Consider the following 26,932-nt stretch of genomic DNA (forward strand, 5'->3'; position numbering starts at 1 on the left):
AGGAGCTTTGGGTTCCATTGCCAGCTCTTGGGTGTGTCTCGGAGGACCCTGTTTGCGAAGGGCTGAAAGAGACAACGACCGGACATCCTTGGATGCGTGTTTGAATGTCGCGAAAAGTGACAGCAGGAGCAACGAAGCGGCGGGTGGTAGTGGAAACAATCGTCGAATGGCATTTGTGAAAGACATGCATAACCCAGGAAACAAGAATAAAGATGGGATAAAGGCAGCATAACTCCGAGGCGGTGGCCAATGGCAAATCCTCATGCGCCGGCTTCTTCTCCACCCGGACGATAGCGCCGCGTGGTCATTGGCCGGTCCGCGTCAGCGTAGAAGCTCTAGTGATCCTTCGCGCTGGCTTAGCGACATTTAGCGGGGGCCTAGCGCCGACAGTCCACTGAAGGCAGTGAACCTACGACCCTTGGAAACGTTCCTTCAGCGGCCTTGAACCTTCTGAAAGGTGCGAACCTCGAAAAAAACGCTCCCGAAAGTCCCTTTTAGCACCGCAAACCGGGGGACGGATCATCTGTACCCGTGCGCCAGATGACGTGAGACCTCACCGCCACCCCTGCCACCCTACCGCTAGGACACCCGGGCCCCCCACCTCCATCTTTCAAGCACCCTGCACCTTGCCAATTGCTCGCCCTGCCCCTCGAGACTGAGGGACAGACACAGAGTTCTGCGCATCTTTTTGTTGGACCGACCTGGACTGGTGTTTGCTGATTCTGATGCACATGCCATGCTTTTCGTTCCCAAGCTCGATGCCCTTTTCGGCCCCCATGGCTAAGGCTAAGCAGGAGTAAAAGCAGGAGGAGGGGTCCCGGTCCTGGGGGCTGTGTGTGGCCTCCTTGGCTTGATCAAATGCCTAATTGTGAGCGGCACCTCCGTCAGCAAACACCCCCAACAGCCCATCCATCATAATCTTTCTTTCTCTCATGGCATCTCTACGGACTTGTGATCCTTCACATACACACACGCACACACACACCTCTCGAGAATACCACCCGCCACCGACCTGCATTGACGCCTCCTAACACAACTATCACGGTCGACGACTCGAGAACCACACATACACCAACGAAGAAGACGACGACGACGACATCGACGACAATGTTGCGCAAAAAAGAGGTCTACACGACCATCACCCCCATCCCGGGCTTCATCCCCCGCCAACTCGCCATCGATATCCTCCATTCCCACTCCGAGGTCATCACCCTCAACCCCCTCGTCCTCGACCACAAGCCCATCAAGGCGCCCCGCGACGCCGCCGCCGACGAGTACTACTCGACATGGTACGAGATCACCGAGCGCGTCCAGTTCATCCCGGGCATCGGCAAGATGGGCTCCGGCAAGATCTCCTTCAACGGCTGCTTCCACGACATGCCCTGGGGCCTGCAGACGCACACCTACGCCCCCATGAACATCGACATCCGCATCAAGTACCGCATCGACGGCAACCAGCCCGGCGTCGAGGCCCCTCACCAGCCCGAGATCGGCATGGCCGGCCTCGGCGTCCCCGTCGATGGCCTCTACCTGCGCGAGGACATCGAGATCCGCTGCAACGTCACCATGACCGGCTTCGTCAAGGTCCAGCTCAAGGCCGCGAGTAAAGAGATGGTCTCGCGCATCATCAAGAAGGCAGAGCTCCTCGACGCCGGTGTCCTCCAGGCCATGATCGAGAACGGGAAACTCAAGACCATCAACCCCGCCGACCGCACCAGCACCGGTCTCAGCGGCGGCCGCTCCCCGACCTTCCCCCAGCGCCCCGACGGCAGCCCGCGACCCGAGTCCTACTCCCCCGCAAACCCCCGCTACCAGGTCCCCCGTCCCGTATCCATGGCCAGCCTCCGCCCGGGGTCGCAAGGGAACTACGCGCCGCAGTACGGCAAGCCGATGGAGCTCCCCAGCTCCCCCCAGAACCAGAACAACGCGCCAGGCCACACCTCGTTCATCGCCGAACTCCCCGGAAACTTCTACCACCCGCAGGAGAACAAGACGCTCTACCCGCCGCCGCAGCCGTCACCGGGACTGTCGGACCAGCACGCCGCGCCACCGCAGTACGACCGCAGCTCCATGTCGCAACAGAGCCAGCTCTCACCGGACCCGAACTCGTGGCGGTGGTCGCAAGGGCAGCCGAGTCCGAGCCAGCAGAGCAGCCGCCCGACGAGCATGAGCTCAGACGGCAGCGGGGGTTACGCCTCTCCGGGGCTGGATCACAAGGGCTTCTCTTCGGAGCTGCCCACGCATCCGGAGACGCAGGAGGAGCACCGCGAGTACCGCGGAGACCCGATCAAGTATGCGGACCCGTCGCAACACCGCGTGCCGGGACCGCAGGCTTATCAGTACAACCCGCAAGACTACGCGCGGTAGTTGAGACGACTGGTTTAGATGTAATTGTACGTCTACGAATTTTGCTTTAGGTGTTCGGGGGAGGGTTTACGGCTACGTTCGTTCTATGATACCGCTTTGTTTATGGAGGGGATTTGGGGCCATGTTTGGGATATATCTCAGCGAAATTGGGGGGTTTTACCCGGAAAAAAGGCGTTGATATCCAGTCTCGTTTACACAAATGTTCAAAACATTCCCGTTGATACCCATTCCCATTGATCCCGCATCTCTCCATCGGCCGGTTCCGATGATGTCACGCCGATCAATTCGCCCCTCGCCAACCGTCGCGTGTCACACCAAACCGTCATCTCACTCGTAGATCTGTCAGTAAGCAGCCACGGCGCATTAGGGGAAAGCGGGCTTGCATTTTCGAGCGTTAAGATGTTTCTTTTGTTCTACGCCACGATCGGTGGCTGCCAATGCATGGGTAATCGGGATTCCTAGGCTTCTTCATATTCAGCGATGATTGCTCATCGTCAGTGACTGTAAGTCCAGCCAATTCCTTCTGAGATAATGCCAACGAAGAGCTTATCCCCCATGCCATGAACACCGGCTTTGTACTACACTCCGCACTCATCTCACCCCAAAAGGAATCCAGGCCCGAGTACGTAGCCAGAGCCCTTCTAAACAAACCCTCAGCCCGCTCAATAAAGAGTCCTATTCTTGGGACTGAACCCAACGGTAAACGTATACCCAACCCTTTTGTGTCCATGAATCCAAAGTCCCAACGACCAACTCCTCCCCCTTCCCCGCTTCCAGCGCCTTTCGAAACAAGAATCAAAGCTCCAACCACACAAAGCTCGATAACGCATTGACGCCCGACATCTTATTTAAAGCTCGTCTGAACATTTCACCCAGTGGGGCTCAGCCGCGGCTATTTACAGCGCAAGCTCTGGTCGTTTGTCCGGTAATAACTCGATCGGTGATTGGACGGGCTTCTATCGTAGGGCTGTGGGTGTGTGTAGGGCATATGCGAATGACGAACTTCACCTCGGAGGCTTGAAAGGTATTGATATCTCGGGGCGTTTCTCGGCCTCATGATTCGAGATGTGGCGGACGGGCTCTTTCTATTCTTCGTATATATCGTACCTAAGCTAAGTTTGAGGTGCTCATGAAGGCCTCATTGCGTGCCATCGCTGTGTGCTGCGAACGTTGATTGTTAGTTCCCTGGCTTGGGATAAGGGTAACGTGGATGATGCAAGGTAGGTAGCAGGACTTGGATACATATTTCTCATGAACGATTTAGCAAGTCCGAGTAGTAAATCGCCAGACGAGGACTTGATGCTTCAATACGAAAGACCCGGGATGGAAAAGCCGGGTTTCTTTCCTGGACATGTTCTTAACGACTTCGTTCTTGGCCACGCTAGTCGTCGACGCAGACTTCTCGTGACGAACCCGGCAACATCGATCCTTCGGACGTGATGTCGGCGGCGGCAGAGATGTTGGGAACGTTGGAGAGGGAGAGAAGGAAGAATGGTGGGACGGACTGGGCTGTATTCTCTGCTTTCGCTATTCGGCTTGTTATGGTAGACGTGGTTGGGGTTGGGGTTGTGGAAGAGGTCGCAGATTATGAGATATTGGTTACGTAGAGGAAAGGGCATGAATAACATGCTTGATGAGTACCTCCAACTTGTCGCTGCAGCATTGTGCAAAGTATCCTCCATTGTCTTCAAGGAAGATCGTGAGTATTAACCATCGCACCTGCCCTCAGTCATACAAAGTTCACGCTATCTATGCATGCGCAGGCTTGAATCGATAACCGCTCTAATATTTGGGTAAAAGCCAAGTTCATATGAGAGCCAATGTAAAACATAGAGTACACGTTCCGGGCAAATCCCCGTGTCCTCGTAAAACCTGAACTACGTGCCCGGAATCCTCCATCCGAAAAGATCCCGCTCCCCTGCCGCGCCGTTTTTTCCTAGCAAGTCCAAATGTCTATAATCTTCCGCAGAAAACAGCGGGAAAAGTACTGGTGTCGCCGACTCAGGCCACGGCGGGGGCCTTGCGGGGGCGACCGCGTCCGCGCTTCTTGGGAGGCTCTGCGTTGGCCTCAACCTGCTCCTTCGCAGCCTGCTCCGGCTGCTCATCCTTCGCGGCCGCCTCCGGGACGCTCTCGTTCTGGTCCTCTACGCCGTCGGTCAACTTCTTGCGTGGCTGGCGAGTCTTCTTGGGCGCGGGCTCCTTTGCTTCCTTTGCCGCCTTGGCCTTGGTCTGCTTCGGGGCTGGCTTAGCGGCTGGCTTCGGAGCTTCCTCATCCACCACCTTGCGAGGACGACCGCGGCCTCTCTTCGCAGGTACAGCAATGGCCCTGACGCACTTTTCGCGACCACCCTTGGAATTCCAGTAGTCGTCGACAAGCTCCCTGGCGACCTGCACGATGTTGTCCTCCGGCTCCCAAGATCGATCCGGCGACCCGGTCCACGCGACGGACAGTTCGACCTTGCCATTGGGTTTCTGCCTGTGCTTCTCCACCTTGAGAACGTGCCATAGGTTCTTGTCGACCATAGCGCCCAGGCGGCCACCCTTGACGGTCTTCCAGTACTCGAAGAGAGCCTCCTCTGCGTCCTCTTGGATATTCGATTCGGGTTCCCAGCTCGGCTCGTCGTGCTTCCAGCGAATGCGCATCTGGAAGAGAGTGTTGTCCTTGGGATCATGCCTGTGATCAAGGATCGTGTCGAGGACAAATTGGCCGTTCACAGGGTCGTCCGCCATATCCTCGTCTTCGTCCTCGGCGGGAGCTGCGGGCTTGGTCGACTCGGCGGCTTCGATGGTATCGGCGTCGCCGACGGCAGTGGTGACGTTGATCTCACTTGCGTCCGTAGCAGGAGTGGCCTCTGACGATACTGCACAACGTTAGCATTGAAGACTCAGGCGTGTAAGGCAAATGTTACATTGAGCTGTCCTCTTTTCCGGACTCTTGGCACGCTCTGCGGCAACGTCGGCCTCGAGTTGGTTACCAAGTTCGACGACGGTGTCGTTGGCACCTGCAGGCTCGGCGGCCTCGTCGGATTGGTCGTCCGTGGGGGTGGTTTCCTCGGCAGGGGTGGGCGTCTCTTCAATTTCAGGCTCTCTGCTGCGCTTGCGGCTGACGATCGTCTGCTCGAATGTGGACGTGATAGTAGCGCTGCCGTTGCGCGCTCCGGTGAAGTTGTTCACGACGTTGGTGAGCGTCTTGCGAACTGAGGACACAACTCCAGGGCGGTCGGTGACGGGCTCCGGGGTAGCCGCGCTGGCGGCGTTAACAACTTCCATGTTTGCGGTCGGCGCAGTGGAGGTGGGCGTAGATGCGGTGGGAGTGTCGACGGGTGCGGCTTGAACGGAGTCGGCAGGGGTGCTGCGATCTCCGATATCGAGGTTGTCTGAAGTGTCGGCCAAGGACTTGCGCGCAGGGGAGCTGAGAGGGGCTTGTGAAGGTAGACGTTGGCCGGCAGGAGAAACGGAGCGGGAAGCCTGAGAGCGTGGGCTTGCAGTCGCTGTGAGGCTCTTCAGGCGCTTGTTAGGGTGTGGCGACTGAGAACCGGAGGGCTTCGCAGGCGAGGAAAGGAAGCCTCCCAAGGCGCCGTTTTTGAGGGTAACCTGGTGCTTGGTCGCGGATTGTGGTTGAGCACCGTTGGCTGGCGACTCGCTCAGTCGGGCCATTTTCACGGAAGATGGTGAGTTGATCGCGCAAACGCTCTCGGATGTCGTGGGAAAGTGATGTGGATTGCGCCTGGCTGGGTTGCGCAACCCCGACGATAATAGCCAGGAAAAAAATCAGGAAAAAAACAGCCGAGCTGCGTTGTTTTTATCGCAGTCAATTGGGTTGAATGGGAAAAGAGGACGGAGTTGGAAGAAGAGATGGACTGACTCGGAGTCGGAAATGGACGAGAAGAGTGAAGAAGTGAGGTCAGCTTGGGGGATCGGGAGGAGGAGCTTTGGCCTTCTTGTGGTGGTGCTTGCTGCTGGCTGCTAGCTGCTATCGTTGCTCCGTGCTTTCTGCTGCGACAGCTGTTAACGACCCGGTCCACGTCCACGACTGGTCCCTTGCGCCCAGTAACAGTGCAGAGTAACGCGACGACGCGATGTGACGTCTGATTAGATAATCGAACCGGTTGCGTCGTCATTGGTTCGCTTCGCACGTCAAACGGGGAGCGTTGTGGGGATCATGCACGTGATTCCACAATGTGGAGTCGTTCCTTCCCTTCGGTTCCGAGAGGAGCTGCTTGCCTCGAAAAGGCAGGAAGCAGGAATCAGGCAGGCCAACAGCAGAGGGCAGGCGCGTCTGCAGGCTGATATCACGAACATGAGCTACAAACGAAAGTCGACTCGTTCGAGTTGCACATATTTCATGACCCGTGTTTGTCTGCTGCATGCATGAGACGACGGAATTGGCTTCCGGATGGCATATCTTTACCCCTGTTGCCACTGCAGGTATGCCGGCTGGGCAAAGTGGCAGCAATCATGCAGACTCCGGTCTGTATGAACATGTTTGTCACGATGCAGGTTACCTTATTGTTTTAATCATGTCGGTTAATCAAGGCAATTTCCCGTCGTCTCTATCCATCATCTCTCTGTCAGCAGAATTAACTCAGCGTAGCGACCGGGATGCTTCCAGAACCCCATCCGCTCTCCTTCATACACATCATCACACACAAACCTTCGTTTCTTTCTGATACTCTCACATGACGGTACATGCCGACATCTCGAGAGAAACATCAAAGCCCTGCTGCCCCGGCGCCCCCGTGACCTGCAACCCGATAATCTTCTTCGAACTCGCCGAGGCAACCCGGCTCCTGCCATTCTTGATCCCGAGCTCCCGCATCCTCTTCATATCGCCGCTCATCGCCGCCTCGTAAATCTTGTCCCGGCCGTTCCACCCGGGACAGAACCACATCCTGGCCTCCGGGTCGAACCCGCACGCCACCACGCCGTCCAGGCTCCCGTTCGGCCCCGTCATCCGCAGGTACACGTACCCGGCGAAGCTGCTGCTCTCGCCGTCCGTGATGAACATGAGCCGCTGCGGGTTCCACATCCGCGCCGGCGCCGCGGATATCACCTCGATGGACTTGGAGAGGATGTGGAACCGGATGGCGCCGCGCGAGACGGACTTCATCTGCGCGGCGACCTCCGCCGCGGCTTCCGTCTCGACGTGTCGTTTGATGTAGATCGCGTGCGAGGATTCCGGCGCGTTGTTGGAGAGTTTGACGAGCGTGTGGGGCTTCGCGCGGAGGTAGACGCCGCCGCCTTGGTCTTCGAGGTAGATGCCGACTTGGGATTTGGAAGTGTCGGAGGAGGCGTGGCAGCCGAGGCTGAGGACTTGGAGGTTTTTGTCTGATACTGTTGTTTCGGCGACCATTCGCAGGCCCTTGTTGGTCATAGTGTACTGTGGTGGAGGTTAGTTGTGTGTTCTGACTGTGGTCCCAGAGCAGCAGAAGCATGGTGTTCTCACCTCGGGGTTGTACTTGGTGTCTCGACTCAACTCCAGGCTCCCCGAGCCCCGAAACTCATGGGGCGAAGTAGCGAGAATGCCCCGATAGTCCTTCAAGTCCTGGCCCGCCACGCCTCTGGAAATGCTCGTCCACGCGAACAAAGTGAGGTCGTTGGTGTCCTTGATGATCTCCTCCTGAAGACGCATGAACGCCCCATTACCCTCGCCATACAGCATCGGCATATTGACACCAAAGATGCCAAGCAGACTATACGCGCGGTCCTCCTCTCGCGTCGTCACCCTTTTCGCCGCCCACGACATCCGGACCGCCACCGGAATACCCGCCAGAAGCGTCCCAATACTCGGCCCCGGCTTCGCTCCATGCATCAGGATCTTCTCCCCAATACCAGTAATCCCATGAATGACCTCGCAAAGCTGCGCCCGGGTCCCCATCACCTCCCACTCGCGATCAAAAAACAGCACCTCCCTCGGCGCCACGAGCTCCTGCAACGTCCACCCGCGCGTCCACCACAGCGACTCCGCAAACGCCTGCCCGGGCCCGACGTCCGACAGAAACGCGAAGCAGACGGACGCGTCGGCGTACCACTTGAACATGGAGTTGATGGCCTCGGAGAGCTCCGCGCTGGACGTCTTGTCGATGCAGCACGTGTCGACCCAGGCGTAGTCGAGCCCGCGCCCCAGCGCGACGCGGCATGTCTGGCGGATCTTGGCCCATCCGCGCTTCTGCGCCAGAGCCTGGGGGTGGTCGGCGGTGACGTCCTGGTAGGTGACTTCGTCGGCTTCCCAGCGGTGGGAGAGGATGGCGTAGGATCTCGGGATGGAGGAGCCGAAGAACTCCTCGATCTTGAGGGTGGCGCAGTTGAGGAGCTTCATGGAGCTGCCTTTGAGCGCCAATCTGGGACAAGAGGTTGCCAATAAAGGTGAGAGGACAACAAGGAGACAAGGGCTTTTTTGATCGACTTGTTCAATTGTCAATAGTTTGAGCTGCAGGAGTAATCAAGCGTGCATACCTAGTCTCTTTCACTCCAGGCGAGCCTATCAAATTGTTCAGTGTTTACTGGTTGCCTGGAGATTTTGTGGATTCATGTAATCACCCGCAGCCACATGGACCAGTTGTAAGTATGGATTTCTTCTTTGTGTTGCTTTCTCATTATTCCATTGACTATGCTCTGAAGTGCCCACGACTGTAACTGCATGGCAGGCACATCCAAGAGCAGCAAGAAAAGGCAATATAATATAAGTGCTTAATGCTGGTAAGTCTATGACCGTGTTTTCTGATCCATGTTTCCACCTCAACGAGCATTTCCGTTCCCTCTAACCAACTACCTACCAAGCGGTGGGACGAACAGAACTGATGCACACAGAGGGTATCCTGGTTGTCTGGAACATAGCCACAAGGTCCTTCACGATGTTTTGCGCGTCCTGCAGGGTGAACACCTCCTCAAGTTCCAGCTCATCGGGCACTAGAACATCGGCAGTTCCATCAATCAACTCTTCGTGCCACATGAGCAGCTCGTCATGGACAGTGCCAACAGAGTTAGTTAGATGCAGCCGACGCACTGATGTTGGGAGTCTTTGAGCAAATGAAGTGTCTTCAGCGCTGGGAAGGAAGTGCAGTCCAAAGCAGTCACAGTCGATCCATAAGCTCTTCAAGCTGGTGAGACTTTTGAGTGAGGTGATGTCGTCACCATCAGTGTCATCCTCCTCGTGGGTGTAGTGGCTGAAGTCCAGGCAGAGGGTTTCGATCGTCGTCCAGTGCACCTCCAAAGCGTCAATAATCTCTCTAGGGCTGATGAGGACTAGACCGGGGACCTGGGTAGGGACGATTGAAGCTCTGGGGTGGATGTAGATGAACTTCTTCAGGCGTCCACAGCCTTGGATTGCAGACTCGAGCTCTTCGTAGGAAACCGGCACGCGGTCAAAAGTCAGGCTGGTGAGGTTGGTCATAGCTGCGAAGCCAGGGTCGTTGGTCATAGAAAACCCTCCAATGTAGAATGCATCGCGCATCTTGAAGCACGACAAGGCGTTGATGCTGGTTTCCGACAGAGTTTGCAAAGAGAAACTTTCATCCTCAAGACCGCCGAGTGCCAGTGACTTCAACTGGAGAATCGGTGTGCCCGCCAGGTGATCCCTCGCTCTCTTCATGCTGGACAAGGCGTCGAAGACGAAGAAGTGGACTTCGAAAGTCAAGGCGAGAAGGAGATACTGAGTCCTTGGGAGGCTCAACAGAAGCAGAGAGACCAGACAGGAATTCAGAACCAAGTTATGAATCTGCCTTGGCCTCTCTGATGGCGGCTCGCCGACAGAAACTTCTTCGTAACCACGGAGTACTTCCTCATCGAGCACTAGGTCCGCTAGATCCCAGAGCTGATCGATTCCTACAGAACGTGCTGCGTCTTTCACGATCTGGAGTTCACTGGAGTCTTGGTTAAGATGCTGGGAAGATGTGCGTTCCTGCCCCGCGAATGTTAGAACGAGATCAATTCGGAGGCATAGCTGGGGCACGAACCTCGGGGAAGACGGAGACGTCGGAAGGAAAGCCAGAGTAGTTGTAGAAATCAACCGCGTGGTGTGCTCCAGCGGCAGTTCGGGAGAAACGCCATGCGTTACCATACTATTGTTTGGTTAGTATGAGAATAACTGAGACGCATCATCTAGAACGAACCTCAATAAACCGAGGTTCGTCATAAGGAGCCGGAGCGTGGACGTAGAGCTGGACCACATGGTTTCTGGCATCGGGGTTGTTTCTCAAGTACCGAAGGAAGAGCAACATCCGCTTTGTCGACGAGATGCCGTTGAAATCGTCAAATCCCACGGATCGAAGGCGGTGGGGGAATAAAAGACGATGGAAAGATTTGCAGGTCATGGAGAGATTGTGGAGGGCGCTGCGTCTGGCGTGGATGGGACAGAGCAGTCTCCGGGCGTTGGAGTTTCTATCCTGCAATCCCTCGTCCAAGAGGTCATTGCCAGGGTGACCGGGCGCGAGGAAGTAGGCAACGCGGAGTACAATCTCAGGCGGGAGGCTAGATAGTTCCGCCATGTTGAGTGACCGCGCCTCGCATTCGTTGGTGGTGGGGATGGTCGTCGTTGGCCTTGTGGTGTTTGGCCGTGGTGGATGAGAGGAGTTTGTGACGGGCTAGGTGAGGAGGCTCAAAAAGAATTTTGAGGTGCGTGTTGAAAAGTGAAGTCGGTCGAGAGCCGGCACTGAGGAAGGAGCAAATTAAGCGAGTTGCCCGACACGAGTTCCTTCCCTTTTTTAAAGTCATGTTGATTGGTCTTCTGGAAATGGGTATATTCTCTATTTTCAGTCTCTGATGCTATGTATTCCTCTTCTTCAAACTTCTTTTCCATCCATCGTGCCCACGCAGCTCAGCGACACCCATCCCATGCCGTCGTGAGGTCTGCCCCTCCACGCCCCAAGATATGTGTGCAACAGCGACCTCACCACGAATCCGGGCGTCTGTCCACCTCGTCTCCGACGTTGAAGCCCATATGTAGGAGTCTATCGATATAAAATCGCGAATTTGCGTGACGGCCGTCCAGCCTGAAGTCGTCAGGAACTTTGACAGACGGGTCGCCGTCCCGCAGTCTGTAATACATCAAGTCCAGATCGATGCCCACGTATGACGCAGAGCCGGCCACATGTAACCTCTTCAAACCTCTCGGCAGAGTCGCGAACGCGCTGTATTCGGTGCCCGAAAGGTCTTCTCCGCCCATCATGATCACGTTCATGTCCGCCGGCTCCGGTAATGAACCGGGGTCCTTGACGTCGCGGAACTCCGTCGACCTGATCCATAGGTTTTCGAGCGCCGTGAAGTGCGCGAGCGACTTGACCGGCCGATGGACGCCTTCCCGACGCTGGGCGAAACGTAAGACCAGCGTTTCCAGGCTGTCCGCGTGCTTTTCCAAGGCGTCTATGATGTCGCAGGCGGCAGGCACGGGGCGCGCCGACCTCTGCCACTCCAAGTTCGTGAGGATGAATTTGGTCAGACGAGTAATCCTGTCGACCACCTTCTCCAACGCTTCCAGCTCGATCCATACGTTGGATAGCACCAGGGAACTCAGGTTCTGAAGCTGAACGTCTTCCGAGGTATCGATCTCTCGCCAGAGACGCACTTGTAGATCTTGCACAAAGAGTTCCGATCCCTGTTGGAAGAGACCGGTGGCATCGCACAGTCTCAAAAGCCTGCCCCTCGGTAGTGTTGGGCTGTCTCCTTGAAAGGTGAAGGATCGAATACTACTCAGGAGACAAGGGCGGACGGCACCGCCGGCACCACCGCCGGCACCACCGAAAGCCGGGAACATGCGGTTGATCCAGTTGTATGAGAGGACGTGTGCTGCAAGGACCAGATGCTCGACGTTCGGGAGAAGCCGCATCAAAAGCACCATACCAAGACCTAGGAAAATCTCGGATTCGCAGGAGGTCTTCAAAATATCGCTAATCGAATCTGTACGCGGAGGGGGGCGCCAGTCGAGGTTCATGTTGACCGCAGATGACGTGGCTGCCGATACCAAGTCGTCTTGGAGACGAGCGGGGAGCTTGATATCCTCATCGCAGCGGCTCTCCACGCAAAAGTAAAGCTGCCGAACGCAAAGCGCCATGTCGGGGTAATCCAGCAACAGCGCGATCATTTCGCACACCTGTTTCATCGCTTCCAGGGGCGTTTTCGCGTGGATGCCTATCGGTACATGCCCAAAGTGTTTCCCGATCGGCAGTTTGCTGTACGCTTTGCAAGTCCTTTTCAAGTTCACCAGCGCCATCCGATCCTTGGTGTTCCTTTTGCGGAAGCTACGGAACTCCTTGGTACTGGCGGTGTACGGGTCCAGCAGGGCGTCGCGTCTCTTCCGATCGACGGCTTCGAGAATTTCCCGCGCCGAGTATTGGTTCGGGATCATGGAGTAGACGATCAGTATGATCTCGAACGGAAGTTCGCTTAATTTTGCCATGATATCTGCACTACGCCGTGATCGTCGTGGGGATGGTCGAGGTGGATGATGGAGGGCAGAGTTTCGAACACCGGAAACATTTGCGGAAGAAACGAAGCCTTCGCAAATAGAATTTTTTCATCGTTAACGGACGTTTGGGTCTTGGTGTACTTATAGATGGATGGCCATACCTGGAAGCCTTCGGAACGGTGGGGAAATAACAACCTTGAGAAGTTCACGATGACAGCCCATTTGAGGGAACCTGGATATTAGATGACTCAACTTACTCAGCGAGAACACATCGGGCGGGCACGCAGATGTAAAAGAAAAGGTCTTGATGTTCAAGAGCACTAGAATACACACAACCCTGCATAAGTCGCCGCGGGATACTCATCGGGCGGGTAGTTGTTGTTGTTGTTCTCGCACTGCCTCTCGATTCCACCCCCAAGTGACCCTCATTCCACAGCGGACCGTGACCAAATACCCAAGCCAGTCTCAAACCTTCTGTAGATGGCTACCGTAATAATCGTTGCCCCCGTTCTCATACTGTCGGATTCGCCTCGTACCTAGTACGCTAGAACCGGCAAAACCTTGGGACGCCTCCGGACGCAACCTGATGTCCAATATCTGTGCCGACCTGGCATGACACCGCAAAGGTGAGCTCTAGACCTGCCAATCCACAGCGTCGCAGGTTAAGGGCAAGACGTTCAGACCGCTATTAACCAAAGCATCCGACTCCGTGTCTTCCCACCCTCCCCATTCGTTCCACATGCGGGTATCCCAGAAGTGGACAAGCTTGAGGTTGGGCAAGGCTTCGCGGTGCGACGCAAGCCATTTCAGCTCATCTGCAATGCATTGGGGGTAGTCCAAGAAGTAGATCTGAATCAGGCTCTTGGGCAGTGTGGTGATGGTGCCTTCAGTTCTGGTGGCATCGTCCTTCGCCCGGCCGACCTGTCGTTTCTTTATGCATGCTGTAGTCATACACAAGTTCTCCAGATTGATGAATGAAGTGAACTCAATGCAATCTAGGTCATCTTCAAGCCAGCCTTGACAAAATCGAATGGCAAGGGTTCGTAGGCTCGTTGCGTGCTGCTTCTTGAGGCTGTTGATGATCGCCAAGGCACCGTGAGTCCCGGAATCATGGTTGCGCATGGGAGCCTCGCATCTGAAATCCTGAAGAGGAGCACAACATTCGATCATATGAATAATCTCCGATTCGTGGTCCCCTTCATGTGTCATCTGGCCGCCGAGGATCAGATGGGTGACGTGCTGGAAGAGATGAGAGAATGGCTTGGCGGTTGGTCCGATCCCGACATGACAGAGAAAGGGATCCTGGAGAAAGAGGTGGGTCGGGGTAACAGCGAGGTCTTCAAGGATCCGGTAGCCCCTTCGTACGTTTCTAGACATGACTGGCGAGTAGGTACGGAGAGCAAGGTGCTTGAGGCGTTTGAGAACGACGTTGCTCTCAGGAGATCTTTTGGGATTGTCATGGTAGCCGAGTGGGAGGGCCGGAAGGGAAAGACCTAACTGTTCAACGTTGGGTAACCTCCCGATCAGGATTCTGGCGACGGTGTTGATACGATCTTCAAGGGTCGACCCACTGAAGACGTACGACACAGGGAGATGGCAAGAGGGCTCCTCGGACCATGGTATACCCCCATTCTCGGCGAGCTGACGCAGATAGTCAACGGTTTGCCCGTCAAAGTCTGCGTCGGCACAGTCCTTCTCCTCTAGGTTCAGGTAGACGATTTTGACACGCTGTGCGATCTCTGGCTTGGAATCGATGAGCTTGAGGAAGCGGACTGCGTCACTGAGAAAAGTCTTGCCATGGAGAGACAAGGTGCGATCGAGACACTGGAGAAGAGGCTCGTAGGAGGGGCTGACTTGAGAGAGGGCCACGACGCTGCTGTGGCCCTGTTGAAGAGTTAAAGCGATGATATCTTCGAGCAGAGTTGGTTCGATGCAGAATGCCACGTGCGCTTTGGCGAAGACCTCTTCGATGGTGGTGCCGCGATGGAGAAGGAAGTCGCAGATCTCCATCAGGATGTCGATGGGAAGGTCGGAGAACTTGGCCATGCTGACTAGGTTTGGGATGGGTGGGAAGAGAGGGATGGAGATGAGTAGATGAGATGGAAGGTGGGATTTGTTTCTTTTGAGGACGGCGCAGGGACTTGGTGCGTACTGGCGAAATATAGTCGACGAAGTGGGAAGGGGCCAGGAGGGAAAGAAAAAGGAAGGACTACCTAAGAAGCACAAAATGGGTACCCCGTCGTCATTTATGATTGGATGAGCAAAAAAAAGATGTTAAAAGACGATTCTCTCAAAGTCTGAAGAATCCTCCACATGAAGGAAAGCGTTTGAATGCGCAGAGCCTTTGTCCTGGTGCAGTATGATCACAAATGGAACAACGTACGACGAAAAAGGACTGTGTTTCTCACCTCACGATAAATTCTACGTCAAAGGTTATTCCGAGAATAATCTAGCACTTTCTTAGCTTCAAGCAGCATGATCGAACCTCGAGCTGACTTCAATCCATCTATCAAAACTGCAGTTTGGAAGAGGATCCTTGGTTCTGATGGTAAGGCATTCCAATGTCTGGGCTCTCTGCATCAAACATGTCCTGAACAACATGAACTTCCATTTGTGGCAGCAAAAGTTCGCACGCTGGGCGGCTAGACAGAGTCTTCTCGAACTTTCATTGAACGAAGAATATTGAGAATAGGAAACAATTGATCCTCATGAAGCCATTTCGTATCTAGCTATTAGCTAGTCAACGCCATTGTCTCTAGTAGACGATCGCAATCCTCGTTTGATAATGGGACAGAATCCCCTCGGACGGCCTCCTCGTACGACCGAATCAAGACGCCTTACCCGAGAAAACTACACATTCATTCCTATGACATTGAACCTCATTCTGTATCCCACATAGTAGCCCGCTTGACAGTTGCCAGTGAAGGCTTGAACCCCTTTGCGGTCATAGTTTCCACGATCTCCTTCTCGTTACGGTCCAACTCGATAGACTCGAGGCGAGGGAACACGTTACTGTTCGCCGCCAGCCGTGCCAAATCAGGCATGATGTTCTCGAGACCCCCCGCGAAATAGATTTGCCGAAGGTTTCGCGGCAAGTCTTCAATGACGACGTTTTTCGGACGGCCGAAGACATCCGCATCCGCAATTTCGCTGTCATTATCGCTATCATCTCCGAACCAGGGCACAGAAATGCAGTCGCAATCAATCCAAAGACTCTCCAAGTTCACAAAGCCTTCCAAGGTGTCGATTACCTCCCGTTCGAACCAGAAATCATCGTCGTGGAACCAGGTGAAGTCAATGCAGAGCGTGCGGAGAGAATCTGCATGCTTTGGAAGTAGAGCGTCGACAACCTCCTGCGGCATCGCAGTAACCTCGTAGGCGAAATCCCAGTACGTCATGCCAGTTATTTCAGGAAGAAACTTGAACGACGTCAGCGGTCCGCAGAAGTCGTCGAGAAATTCGCAAAGCGTTTCGTTGCAGAATGCCATTCCGGTCAATACAAGGTGAGCGATGTTTTCGAACTTTTGGATGCGCAAACCGCTTTCGCTCACGTGACCTTGCACCGGCCCAATGTCGCTCAAGCAGAGGTGCGTCATGGTATTTCCAAGGCCTGTCAACACCTTGAAGTCGTTCGGAGATATTTCGTGCTCTGTGAACTCCTTTGCAATGGCGAGATATTGGAGCTCTGGGAGAATCGGCAGTGAGCATTGCTTGCCGTCGCCAACCATGCTGAAGGAATCTTTGGAGATACTGCAACCAAACTGCTCCAGGCCTTTCATCTTGTGAAGAATCAGGCTGGTTAGCATTCCCATACGCTCGTAATCGCATGACGCATGGGGTTCCTCCTCGTCAAAATCTCCACAATCGTCCCACATGTCCATGCAGTATTCGCAATCGCACATTTCACCGTAATCGTAATCGTAGTCTGCGGAGAGGCGGCAGATACGCTTTTCTGATGGCTTGGGCTTCGTCCAGAGGTTCTTGGAGTATGAGATGTTGGCCGCTGCTGCCTGCGTTCTGATGAGTTTGAGGTCGTCGATTTGAAGTTCCGCCATGTACGAAGTGGTGAATTCCGGAATCAGGGTGAGATACAAGGTCTTGACACCTGTAGCCAATTCGGGCTTCTTATCCAAAAAGCGGAGAAGAGAGAGAAGCTGCTTGAAGTTGTTGTAGCCGCCGACTGCGATGGTGCGGTACACGTGATTGTGCTGATCGACAAGAAGCTCTCGGTATCGGCGGCTGCTGCATGATAAGTTGAGAACGTCCTTCCAACCTTGTCGTATCGCCTTGCAGATGTCGTAACCGCAGAGGTATGCGTTGCTCTCGCCGGCGAACGCACGTTCAAGGGTCTTGGGACTTCCGGAAAGCAAGAAGTCGCATACTTCCAGCACCAGCTCCGAGGGAAGGTCGGAAAACTTCGGCATCTTGGCTCTGGGTAAGGCAATAGGTTAGCTAGGATCAGTCAAGCTAAGAGAATGCACTCTTTTGCGTACTTCGTGGTCAAGTGTTCGGCTCATGTGGCATGCTGTTTCTTGAGGGTCGAAGATGGAGAGGGCAGAATTTTCCAAGAGGCAGGCTGTCTTAAAACAACGGTGACCGGGTGACTCTCAATGAATCCGAGGAAGGTGCCTGGCCTTGGATGGCAGAAGGCAGGAACAAACCAGAAGGTGGAGGAAGAAGGCACGTGACAACGGGACTGGTTTTGCTTTGATGGAAGGCGCGAGATTTTCAACCAGGACCAAAGGCAGCAATACATTCCTTCTACTGTGAATGCTGTCTCGAGCTACTCAGATGTCCAAGAGGCCTTACTTTAAGGAACCTGAGAAGATGCATCCCGTGATGTCTTTCAACCTGGGCTGTTTCTTGTCAGAAGCAAGCTTTTGGGTCTCGACATTAGCATAATACTTTAGCGACTAAGGCAAAGACAATGCAGACACCTTTCTTTGGCTTCCAGGAACAGAGTAACATAACGGCCTGATATCTTTGTGCAGCTTAGGTAGATTGCTGACGCATCTGCAAGCTTCCATTCATGTCTATGTCCATTTGTCTTATGAATCATGTCTGCTTCATAACCGAAAGATGCCCCAGTGCCATCGTTCAACGAATTATCATTGTACGTCACGAAGCAGAAGCTTCTCTCATCGGCACATATTTCCGCCCAACAACTCCGAAAGCTCCAGCCTCGACGATGACCAGTCTCAGCAAGCTCCCTGTTGAGCTCATTCTTCACATCTGTTACTTCATCCATCCCCGGCAGTCCGTCCGAGCAACTTTCCATCCAGACTGTTCGATGGACGAAGGCTTCTATAACATTCAGGCCTCGTGGCACGACTTGAGCAACCTTTCCAAAACGAGCCACCTTTACCGTGCAATAATCGCAGAGAGCCGCCTGCTGTACCGGACAATCTGTGTCACTGGCAAACTTTCACAAGTGGTCGCCTTCCTGAAGTTGATCAAAAGCAGGCCCGACATTGCTGCATCCATTCACCGTCTATTCTTGTATCACCAGTGGATCTTCGACTGCAGCGAAAAGAATTGGTTTGTGAATTACTTTAAGCCCGCGAAGGAGCATCTGTCACTCATCGATTACATCAATCAGACGGTGTGGGAGCTATGTGATAGCCCCAGCCCGGAAACGCGCGGAGAGATCGGGCTTTCCAAATCTAACGACATCTCCGATCGTCAGCGGGCACTGGTCAAGGGCATACTCTTGCATCTTCAAAGCCTGAGGAGACAGGATCATATATCTCTGTCTCGCTACGAGAGCTTTCCTTCGTCAGACTTTCCAGCAGTTCCCTTTCTCAACTCTGTGACTTTGGTCATCAAACCCCTGCGACAGTACCCCCAACTTCCCGAGACTCGAGTTGTCACCTATTGCATTCTGGATGAGCGCCAACTCATGGAAACCCTTCGCGAGTCTCGACAAGACGCGTCAAACAGCCTGCATTGACCTGCTCACTCTGCGTCGCACCCACTCAACCCCCATTTGCTGGGATTTTATCACGAACAGATATGACTTTTGTGGATTTCACGTGCTGGGAAGAGGTGGCGAAGTCCAACAAAACGCATGTCTCTTAGGTGAAATACATGACCTGCGTTGAGAGATCTCATGTTGTCAGCAAGATGTGGGAGGCATTCGAGTGAGAGAAAGCTTCGGCTTCCCAGGGAAGGGTTTATGTATCGGATTGACGCTGGCCAGATAAATTCATTACGTTCTATCAAGGCCTACGAACGTGCCTCCGTTTGTCCTGTCCTTGGAACCTCGGAGTGGTTTTTGAAAGAGAGGTGGATTGATTGAGATGTTTTCTAAAAAAACATGTGGTCCTGATACCGATCATACAAACGGCGTCTTCACACGACTAAAGTACGGTTCGTACACGGGGCAAAATCCGTCAAGCGCCGCAGATGGAACGATCACGGGCCCAATCTCCCCGCCACATCCGATGCAGGCAATGTTGTTCCCTTCAGAGTCCACCTTCTCCCAGTTGGGACCTTTACCAGAAGGATCCTTGACGAAGCTGCCCCAGGCCTTCTGCAAGTAGCGACTCATTTCGGCCTGTCCTTCGACGGCGCCATCTCTAGGATACGTCCCCCAGATCATGGCCGTGTCGGTGCCGTGGGACGCGCCCAGTTCGTCAGACGTGTAGCCGGAAGCGGCGAGATTCGGGTACGAGGCGTTGTAGAAGTAGCGCCAGGTTGGGATGTCGGTCTGGGCTGAGGTTCTGGAGACGAGGAGAGCGGGCTACCGGTTGAGGGTTAGCGACAGCAAGTTCAGATAGGACTAATTGGCCGACACTTACACATTGGTAAACTACTTCGGTGTATACTTGAGTAGCAGCGCGGAACAGCGAGACGCCGGTGCTCTGCTGGATGATCTGGACAATCTGGAGGATACCAGCGACCAATTCCGAGTCGCCACCAGTCAAAGCGGTAATCAACATCGCAATCTCCTCCTCGGTGACAGCGGAGGTGTTCAGGCCGTACATGGGACCAAGGTAAGTACCCTCCTGTCCCAAGGAGCCGATGAGCAGCGGCACATGTGCTACGAGACCGGCAGCGCGAGATGGAAGGTAAGGAAGCTCCATCTGCGTCAAGTTGTCGTTGACGGGACTGAAGTCGAGACCATTCGCGACAGCCGTATCCCGAAGGGTTTTGGCGTCAACGTTGCGAATGCATTCGATCTCATCGGAACCACTGCATCCAACAAGGGAAACTAGTGCTGCCCAGGAAAGTGGCCCAGAGTCTCTCCCAATCGCGCTCACGGTCGCCTGTCCGCTGGAGCAAGCTGCTGCGCGGAACGGAGGGTTCGTGTGAATGGTGGTCACCAAGCGATCGACGGAAGATCCGCCAGAGGACTCTCCGGCAATAGTGACCTTCGACGGGTCTCCGCCGAAGACGTGGATATTGTTCTGTACCCATTCGAGAGCGAGCCGTTGGTCGAGGAATCCGAGATTTCGTTGTTCGAGGGGCAATTGAGGAGAGTTCGGAAAGCCGAAGACTGGACAGCGATGTTAGACGATTGAAAAACGTTCAATGCCACCAGAAGCGCTTACCACTGAGGCGGTAGTTGAAAGTGACAACCACAATGTCCTGCTCAGCGGCGAAGCCGGTACCGTCGAACATCGGCTGACTCGCCGTCCCCTCCCGCAACCATCCGCCGTGGATCCACACCAAGACCGGCCGGCCCGGTTTTGAGCACCCCACTCCGGCCGGCGCGTAGACGTTCAGGAAAAGGCAATCTTCGCTTTCAGGAGGTCCATCGGGAGCTGCAGCTGATTATGAGGATGTGAAAAGCGGCATGTTACTTCGGGAACTTACCACCGCTCGTTGCGACGCACTTATTCCCCCAACTGGCCGCACTGAACGGATCTGATGCGAGCGTCGTGATAGGCTTCGGAGGAAGAAAACGATCTTCTCCAACAGGCGGTTGGGCGTACGGGATACCCAAGAACTTGTTTACGACGACTTCAGATGAAGGAAGAGAGGTGGACGTTCCAAGTATGGCGCCGGCATCGATGACCACAGATGGCGAAGGTGCAGACTGGACTACCGCAGCGCTGAACAGCAGAAAAGGTGCCCAATGAAGCACACCCATTTCGACGATCGACTTTTGATAGAAATTCCCGTTGGCGATGCACATGCAACGACAAGTCTTACACACTGATATAAGTACTCATTGTGCTGAAGCTCGACGACACGGAAGCCGGCTTAGACGCGTCGGAGAACCGCGCCGGCGGAAGAATCGACTCGCCTAGCCGCGGCATGAAGGTAGCTTCTTTGGGCGTTTTCAGCAGCTTCAGAAGGATCTTTTGTTCAGCTTGCGAGGCACGATTGCTGTGCCTCCGGCCTGCACATCGCTAACTCGCCTCTACTACTGCTGGAAAAGAAGGTTTAGGTAGATCTAACGTCTTCACAGCAATTACCGCCTGAACGCGACGGACCGGTTGACCCGCCGAGGGCGATCATAGGAGACCTTTTCGTCGGTGGCGTCGACTGGCAATCTCCTGCGGTCGCTGTGAGCAATAATTCATTTCACTATATCAATAATACCGGCAGACTGACTGGTAACAAAAGTGCATATTCCATACAGAAAATCAGACGTAGGTTTCCTCCATGACGGCAGCAGGAGGATGTGTATTCACCTGTCCGGGCGACGCCGGCATGCTCCGAACCAACAGCGGGTCACGCGGCCCCGCGCCGCCGATTCGAGTGGGGCCCGAACAGACCGCTTGGACTGTTTTCCAGGGCTTGATGCCATAGATTGCGGTGGCACCAGACGACGAAAACAAAGACGATGCGCGTTAAAGGTCGAAGTTGAACCTCATTGGTCGCGCTTCACTCTATTCAAGAACTCTTTCTCCTCGGAAACTACGTCGCAAAATGCACCCGGAAGCAAAGCGCTACCGTGTATGACGAAGAAACTCGACCCATCTTGATGAGTTAATAAGCTATTCGTCGCAGTTTGTCATTACCACCAAGCCAAGTTCCCACATCTCCATGCCCGGTAAACGATCATACCTGACGCTTGTACTGGCCGAGGCGATCAACGGGCCCAGTTGGCGCTGGTCCTCGGAGAGGTGAGCGGGGGACCGAAAACGAGCTGATCCACTTTCGGGTACCGGGTTTGCACGACAGCTGTGGTGATACTCCAAAAGATGCTCGCAAATTTGTACGCGACGCAATGATGCGCTGTATCGATCTTAAGTCCGAGGCTTTGCTGCGTAAGCGAACGGCGAGATGCATGTCTTAATTAGTGTTTCAGCCACAAGTCGGTATATAACCCGGCGGCTTTGGCTTCAGCCTTTCCTCGCCTTGACCACAATACGATACTCAACTTCGACGTTTCTTCGACCAATACACCGTTCTATTCAAGCACCGCCATGACGATGAATCGCATTGCCGTTTACGGCCACCGTGGCTGGGGCAGCTCTAGGATTGTTGCTGCCCTGATAGCGTCCGGGGCTCCTGTCAGGGTCCTTTACCGTCCCGGATCGGACATCTCCACACTTCCCGAGAAGACTGATAAGATCGAAGTTGACGTCAATGACGAAGCAGCGCTGGTCCAGGCTCTGAAGGACATCGATATAGTGATGTGAGACTACCTAAATCTACTAAGGTATACCTGATGAGAGCTAATTATCATAGTTCCCTGGTTGGACATGAGGGGGTGCAAAGACAACACGGCTTCGTCAAGGCTATCCCAAAGACTAAGGTCAAGCTGTTCTCGCCGTCCGACCTGGCAGCTCGCTATGACGAGCAAGGCCTTCGCATCAAGGTCAACAAGGAAAAGGACGATCTTGAGAAGGCGGCGAAGGCAGCCGGGATTCCTACCACAGTCGTTCTTATAGGTAACTTTGCGGAGTTCGCTCTGAACACTATGTAAGTTGTTTTGATTCCTCCCTGTCTACTACTTGCCTTCCTCATCGGTCTCATCTTCCTAGGGGCATGGGAGTCGATGTCAAGGGCAACAGACTCGTCTACACCGCGGGCAGTGGACACGCTGAAGTAAACCTTTGGTAAGCAACTATCAAACTGTCTTGACATGTCACTGGAGAAATTCTGACGCCAAACTGTGATCAGTACGAGAGACTATGTTGCGGCAGCATACGTGTCAATCTTCACCGAAAGACCTGTATCTGAGATACAGAACCGAGCCATTGCTTTGACCGAGCTTACGCCTACTGGCGAGGAGGTCGCGGCGGCGCTGGAGCAGAAGAATGGGTCTTCGCCCGAGACCTTCACCCACGGCCTTGAAACGGTCGAACGAGAAATCGAGGACGGTCTCAGTGACGGAAGTCTCTTCACGTTGTCGTGGTATTGCCGCAAGATCTGGGGTACGGGCCAGCAGTACCGGATGATCGGGAAGGATGTCTGGGCCATGGAGGGATACAAGAAGGCGACTCTCAGTGACTTGATTGTCGAGGGAAAGCTTGAGCAATACCGAGAGATGCCCCCACAAGTTATGGAGTACTTCGAGAAGGGCTTTAAATCTTCAACATAGTCTCGTGTCGAATGATGAAAGGGTGCTAAAAGTAGTCAGATGATGTATGCTTCTTGAATAATCACAATTTCAACTTTTATACAACATATCAATATATATGCGCGTCGCCTCGCCCCTGGCCCACTCCTTACGAAACTGTTACAGCATCTGTCCTCATAATACCTGGTGGCCTTTGTCTTGTTCTGTTCCCGTCCAAGATACTTTCCTGACTGCTTGCGTCTTCCAAGTCGTGCCTTGAATGGATGACGGTCGAAGTCTTGCCTACAACATTCCCATTCCGTCTGGTGTCAGAGAACGAGAACCATCCATCTCGATTGCTCCTGAACGCAGGCCTCCTGTATCGCTTTGTTTCTTATACTTTCTATCGGTTGAGCTGAGCACGCGTCGGCCGAGAGCCAGTTCGACAAGAGGACCGAGGACAGGAATGCACGATGCGATGATGAGCGCGTTGCCTTCAATGCTTCGAACTTGTCAGCGTGATCAAGATTCAGTAGTACAGCCATTTGATGACAAGAACTTACACTGTCCACACCACCAGGTCTGCACTGTCATCTTTTCCCACCACAATTAGTCCGTGTATTGTACCTTGTGACATTGTAAACATACAGGTAAAGTCTTTGCTTGCCAAAGATGGAAGGCGTGTGCTCTTGTAGATCGATATGAAACAAGAGCTTTAAACGTTAGCTGGCAGCGGAAAAGAGATCTCCAGCAAGACCTACATGCTTCCGATGCCTAGTGCTATACTGAGTATGATCTTCTTCTTGATGTTCATTTGCAGTTTCATCAAGACTGTAGCAGGGTAGACCGCCAAGTACAAGTCAAGTGCTGCGGAAGATGCTGCGTGAAAGTCTCGTTAACAATCATTCTAGGTTGGAAGTACAGCAGAAGGACCCTGGCGAGGTGCGTTCTTACTTCCGGTGAGGATTGCAACGTTGATCAGAACCCAAGGGCTCCAACAGCTCTTTTCGGTGACTGTAAAATCCCATTGGGCATATGTCGGTGAGCATTGCGCAAAGAGGATGATGATGCAGAGCAAAACCAGCACAAGGCAAATTGTTGCGAGTGACCAAAGTACGATGCGATGAAATCTTCCCGGATTCAATATTCTAACGAGAAGTGCAATGACAGCGAACTTGGGGACCGTGTATGCGAGGACGTTCGGTGCGAAGCCGGATATCGTTGACAGAACAGCGGCCGATTGCTGCTCTATCGATAAGGTGTCCGCGTGTCGACCGTTTCCGCTCTGTACGGCCCATATCTCAAGGCCTACTGTTATGTAGCTCAGTATCTGTTCAATTCAAGTCAGATCTATATTCCAAAAGAGGTCATACGAGGCCGTGGGCATCTTACCAGTGATAGAACTGCGAGGTGGTCATCCAGATGATCCTTCCCAAGAATCTTCACCCGGACAAAAAGCCGACAAAGAACGAAGATAGTACTGATGGCAATTACAACGCATATTGTTATGATAATGCTTGCACCTTTGTCGTCTGCACCGTTCGTTCGCCGGTCTGCCATTTCAGAAATAATTAGTTTCGTCGCTCAATTGAGTTTGCAACCCACAGGTCTAGGGTCTGGGAGAAGGAAAAGCGAGGAAGTTTCACTCCAGGCACCTTCATGTGTGTGGCCATTTCAGGGAACCCGAGCTCTCTTGGTTGCCAAACCGAATCTTCAGTTCCCGTCTGGTCGAGACACGGCCTCCTCGCTTCTGCTTCTCTTTTGCCCTGTTGAACGGGTAAAGATCTAGCGGTTACTACCGGGTGATACTCGTCAAACGGCCCATGTCTTCGACTTACCTGAGAGTCTAGACTCTTTCAAGCAACCAAGGCTTCCCAACGGCCGCAGAATATCCATCTCAAGCGCCGGAACTCTTGCCAGTGCCTTCAGAAACTTGGAAAGAGAGTTCCAATGAGCAAGTTAATTAAATGAAAGTGGGTAGCTCCCAACCAACAGGCGTTATTTTGAAAAGTCGTTCAGATCGAGACCGACGATAGCCCCCGATCGTTGGCGATAGTGACCGACTCCCCGAGAAATCGTGACCGGCCCCACCGGAGGTCGTTCCGGACCCCTGACCGAGATCCACCGGAGGTCGAATGCTGTCGCCAATCGGGTGACTAAGCCGTAACTTTGCGGCCGCTAGCTAACTACCGTCTTTATGAAGTTGCTTTTATAACTACTGCTATCACTATTTACTAGAAGAATGAGAATAAAGGGTATAATAACTTAATTAATTTAACTATATTTTCTCTAAATCTAATATATCTATCTCCTATTTATCTAGTTAACCTCCCCTATTTTACTATCCCCTTTATATTATTATTTAGGGTAATAATCCTTTTAATTTAGTTTAAGTATTATAGATAGTCCTACTTTATTAATAAATATCTTTAATATCTTAATATTAATTAACTTATTACTTATTAATCTAATAAGAGATTATAAACTCCTTATAGTATATAGTTAAATTATACTTTATACTATAATATTAAGCTCTTCTTAATAACGTTTATCTCTATTAGAGATAATATTATTATTATAATCTCTAAAGAGGAGTAGTTATAATATAATATATTTAGTTTATATAGAGTAATAATATACTTTTAAACTTTATTATATTTATCTTAAACCTTAAGATAGTTAATAAATTACTAAATAAGCTATTTATTTTAAGAATTTATAAAAAGAAATTTTAAAAAAAAAGTACTATTTATAGCTTTTAAGTAGCTAAATAGGTTTTTTAGACTTTTTTTCTCTATATTATTACTATAATATATTAATATTATTTTTATTATTAATCTTATATTAAAGTTATTAATATTATAAAAAGGATAAATCTTTAAGACTCCTATTATAACTCTAATTAGCTTTTATTTATTATTATCTATATAACTTATATGTTACGACCCGTTAGGCATAACCAATAAAGAACGCCCCATAAGGATACCGGGCGGTTAGAACGTCACCTTTGTATGTAGGATCATGGGAACATGAGGGGCTCGCCCGGAACGGAAGAACTATAGTATAAGTCACGTGATAATAAGTAGGACCAACTTTTAATAAGCGGTCCTAGGACCAGGATAAGGATTAGGACTAACGTGCTAAGGGCGGTCCTTAAGGAGGACCAACTCTTAGATTGCAGTCTATATAGGAAGAGAAGTATCTAGAACTTATATATAGGATAGACTTAAGTCCAGCTTAAGGATAGACTTCTATAGCTCTTTAGTAATTAACTTTATAACTACCCTTACTAGTACTTTTAGCTATACCTAAGTAATAACTACTTTATAACTCTTATTAAGGCCTTAACTAATTACTAAGACCTTTAAAGACCTATAATTACTTAAATAGCCCTATAGAACGACTTAATACTATTTATAGTTTTTAATTCCTAACTTACTATTAATATAAACCTACTATTAGTTAGCTAGCTATAATACTTTAATTACTCCTATTTAGTAAGTTACCCTTTAAGAAACTACTAATAGTATTATAATATCCTTATAACTCTCTAGAAAGACCCCTAGTACTAGATCTTCTTTTAGTGCTAGGAAGGCCCCTATTAAGAAGAACCTTACTTAAGAACTTAGGGATTAGAGAATAAAAGATAATAGTAATAGTAATAATAATAATACGCTTAAGGAATAGCTTAAATAAGCTAACTA

General features: G+C 52.3%; 7 protein-coding genes across 7 annotated transcripts; 2 read left to right on the forward strand and 5 right to left on the reverse strand.

Annotated features, from left to right (window-relative positions):
• Positions 1-1,107: 1,107 nt before the first annotated feature.
• CkaCkLH20_13229 (uncharacterized protein) lies at positions 1,108-2,367 on the forward strand (the record flags this gene model as incomplete). Its single annotated transcript, XM_038895939.1, has 1 exon — positions 1,108-2,367. One exon carries the CDS (start codon positions 1,108-1,110, stop codon positions 2,365-2,367), a length of 1,260 nt encoding a protein of 419 aa, XP_038738773.1.
• Positions 2,368-4,368: 2,001 nt separating this feature from the next.
• On the reverse strand, positions 4,369-6,024 carry CkaCkLH20_13230 (chromo domain-containing protein; the record flags this gene model as incomplete). The annotated part of the gene is made up of 2 exons (XM_038895940.1): positions 4,369-5,228; positions 5,277-6,024. 2 exons carry the CDS (start codon positions 6,022-6,024, stop codon positions 4,369-4,371), a joined length of 1,608 nt encoding a protein of 535 aa, XP_038738774.1.
• Positions 6,025-11,254: 5,230 nt separating this feature from the next.
• On the reverse strand, positions 11,255-12,709 carry CkaCkLH20_13231 (uncharacterized protein; the record flags this gene model as incomplete). Its single annotated transcript, XM_038895941.1, has 1 exon — positions 11,255-12,709. The coding sequence occupies one exon, from the start codon at positions 12,707-12,709 to the stop codon at positions 11,255-11,257; it is 1,455 nt and encodes a 484-aa protein (XP_038738775.1).
• Positions 12,710-13,402: 693 nt separating this feature from the next.
• CkaCkLH20_13232 (uncharacterized protein) lies at positions 13,403-14,815 on the reverse strand (the record flags this gene model as incomplete). The annotated part of the gene is made up of 1 exon (XM_038895942.1): positions 13,403-14,815. The coding sequence occupies one exon, from the start codon at positions 14,813-14,815 to the stop codon at positions 13,403-13,405; it is 1,413 nt and encodes a 470-aa protein (XP_038738776.1).
• An 833-nt stretch (positions 14,816-15,648) lies between these two features.
• On the reverse strand, positions 15,649-17,193 carry CkaCkLH20_13233 (uncharacterized protein; the record flags this gene model as incomplete). Its single annotated transcript, XM_038895943.1, has 1 exon — positions 15,649-17,193. One exon carries the CDS (start codon positions 17,191-17,193, stop codon positions 15,649-15,651), a length of 1,545 nt encoding a protein of 514 aa, XP_038738777.1.
• Positions 17,194-19,103: 1,910 nt separating this feature from the next.
• CkaCkLH20_13234 (uncharacterized protein) lies at positions 19,104-20,864 on the reverse strand (the record flags this gene model as incomplete). The annotated part of the gene is made up of 4 exons (XM_038895944.1): positions 19,104-19,511; positions 19,570-20,267; positions 20,323-20,535; positions 20,588-20,864. 4 exons carry the CDS (start codon positions 20,862-20,864, stop codon positions 19,104-19,106), a joined length of 1,596 nt encoding a protein of 531 aa, XP_038738778.1.
• A 1,285-nt stretch (positions 20,865-22,149) lies between these two features.
• On the forward strand, positions 22,150-23,270 carry CkaCkLH20_13235 (uncharacterized protein; the record flags this gene model as incomplete). Its single annotated transcript, XM_038895945.1, has 4 exons — positions 22,150-22,361; positions 22,415-22,648; positions 22,711-22,785; positions 22,850-23,270. The coding sequence occupies 4 exons, from the start codon at positions 22,150-22,152 to the stop codon at positions 23,268-23,270; spliced, it is 942 nt and encodes a 313-aa protein (XP_038738779.1).
• Between the last annotated feature and the right edge of the window lie 3,662 nt (positions 23,271-26,932).

Source organism: Colletotrichum karsti (genome assembly GCF_011947395.1).
Source record: "Colletotrichum karsti strain CkLH20 chromosome Unknown Scaffold78, whole genome shotgun sequence".
NCBI lineage: Eukaryota > Fungi > Ascomycota > Sordariomycetes > Glomerellales > Glomerellaceae > Colletotrichum > Colletotrichum karsti.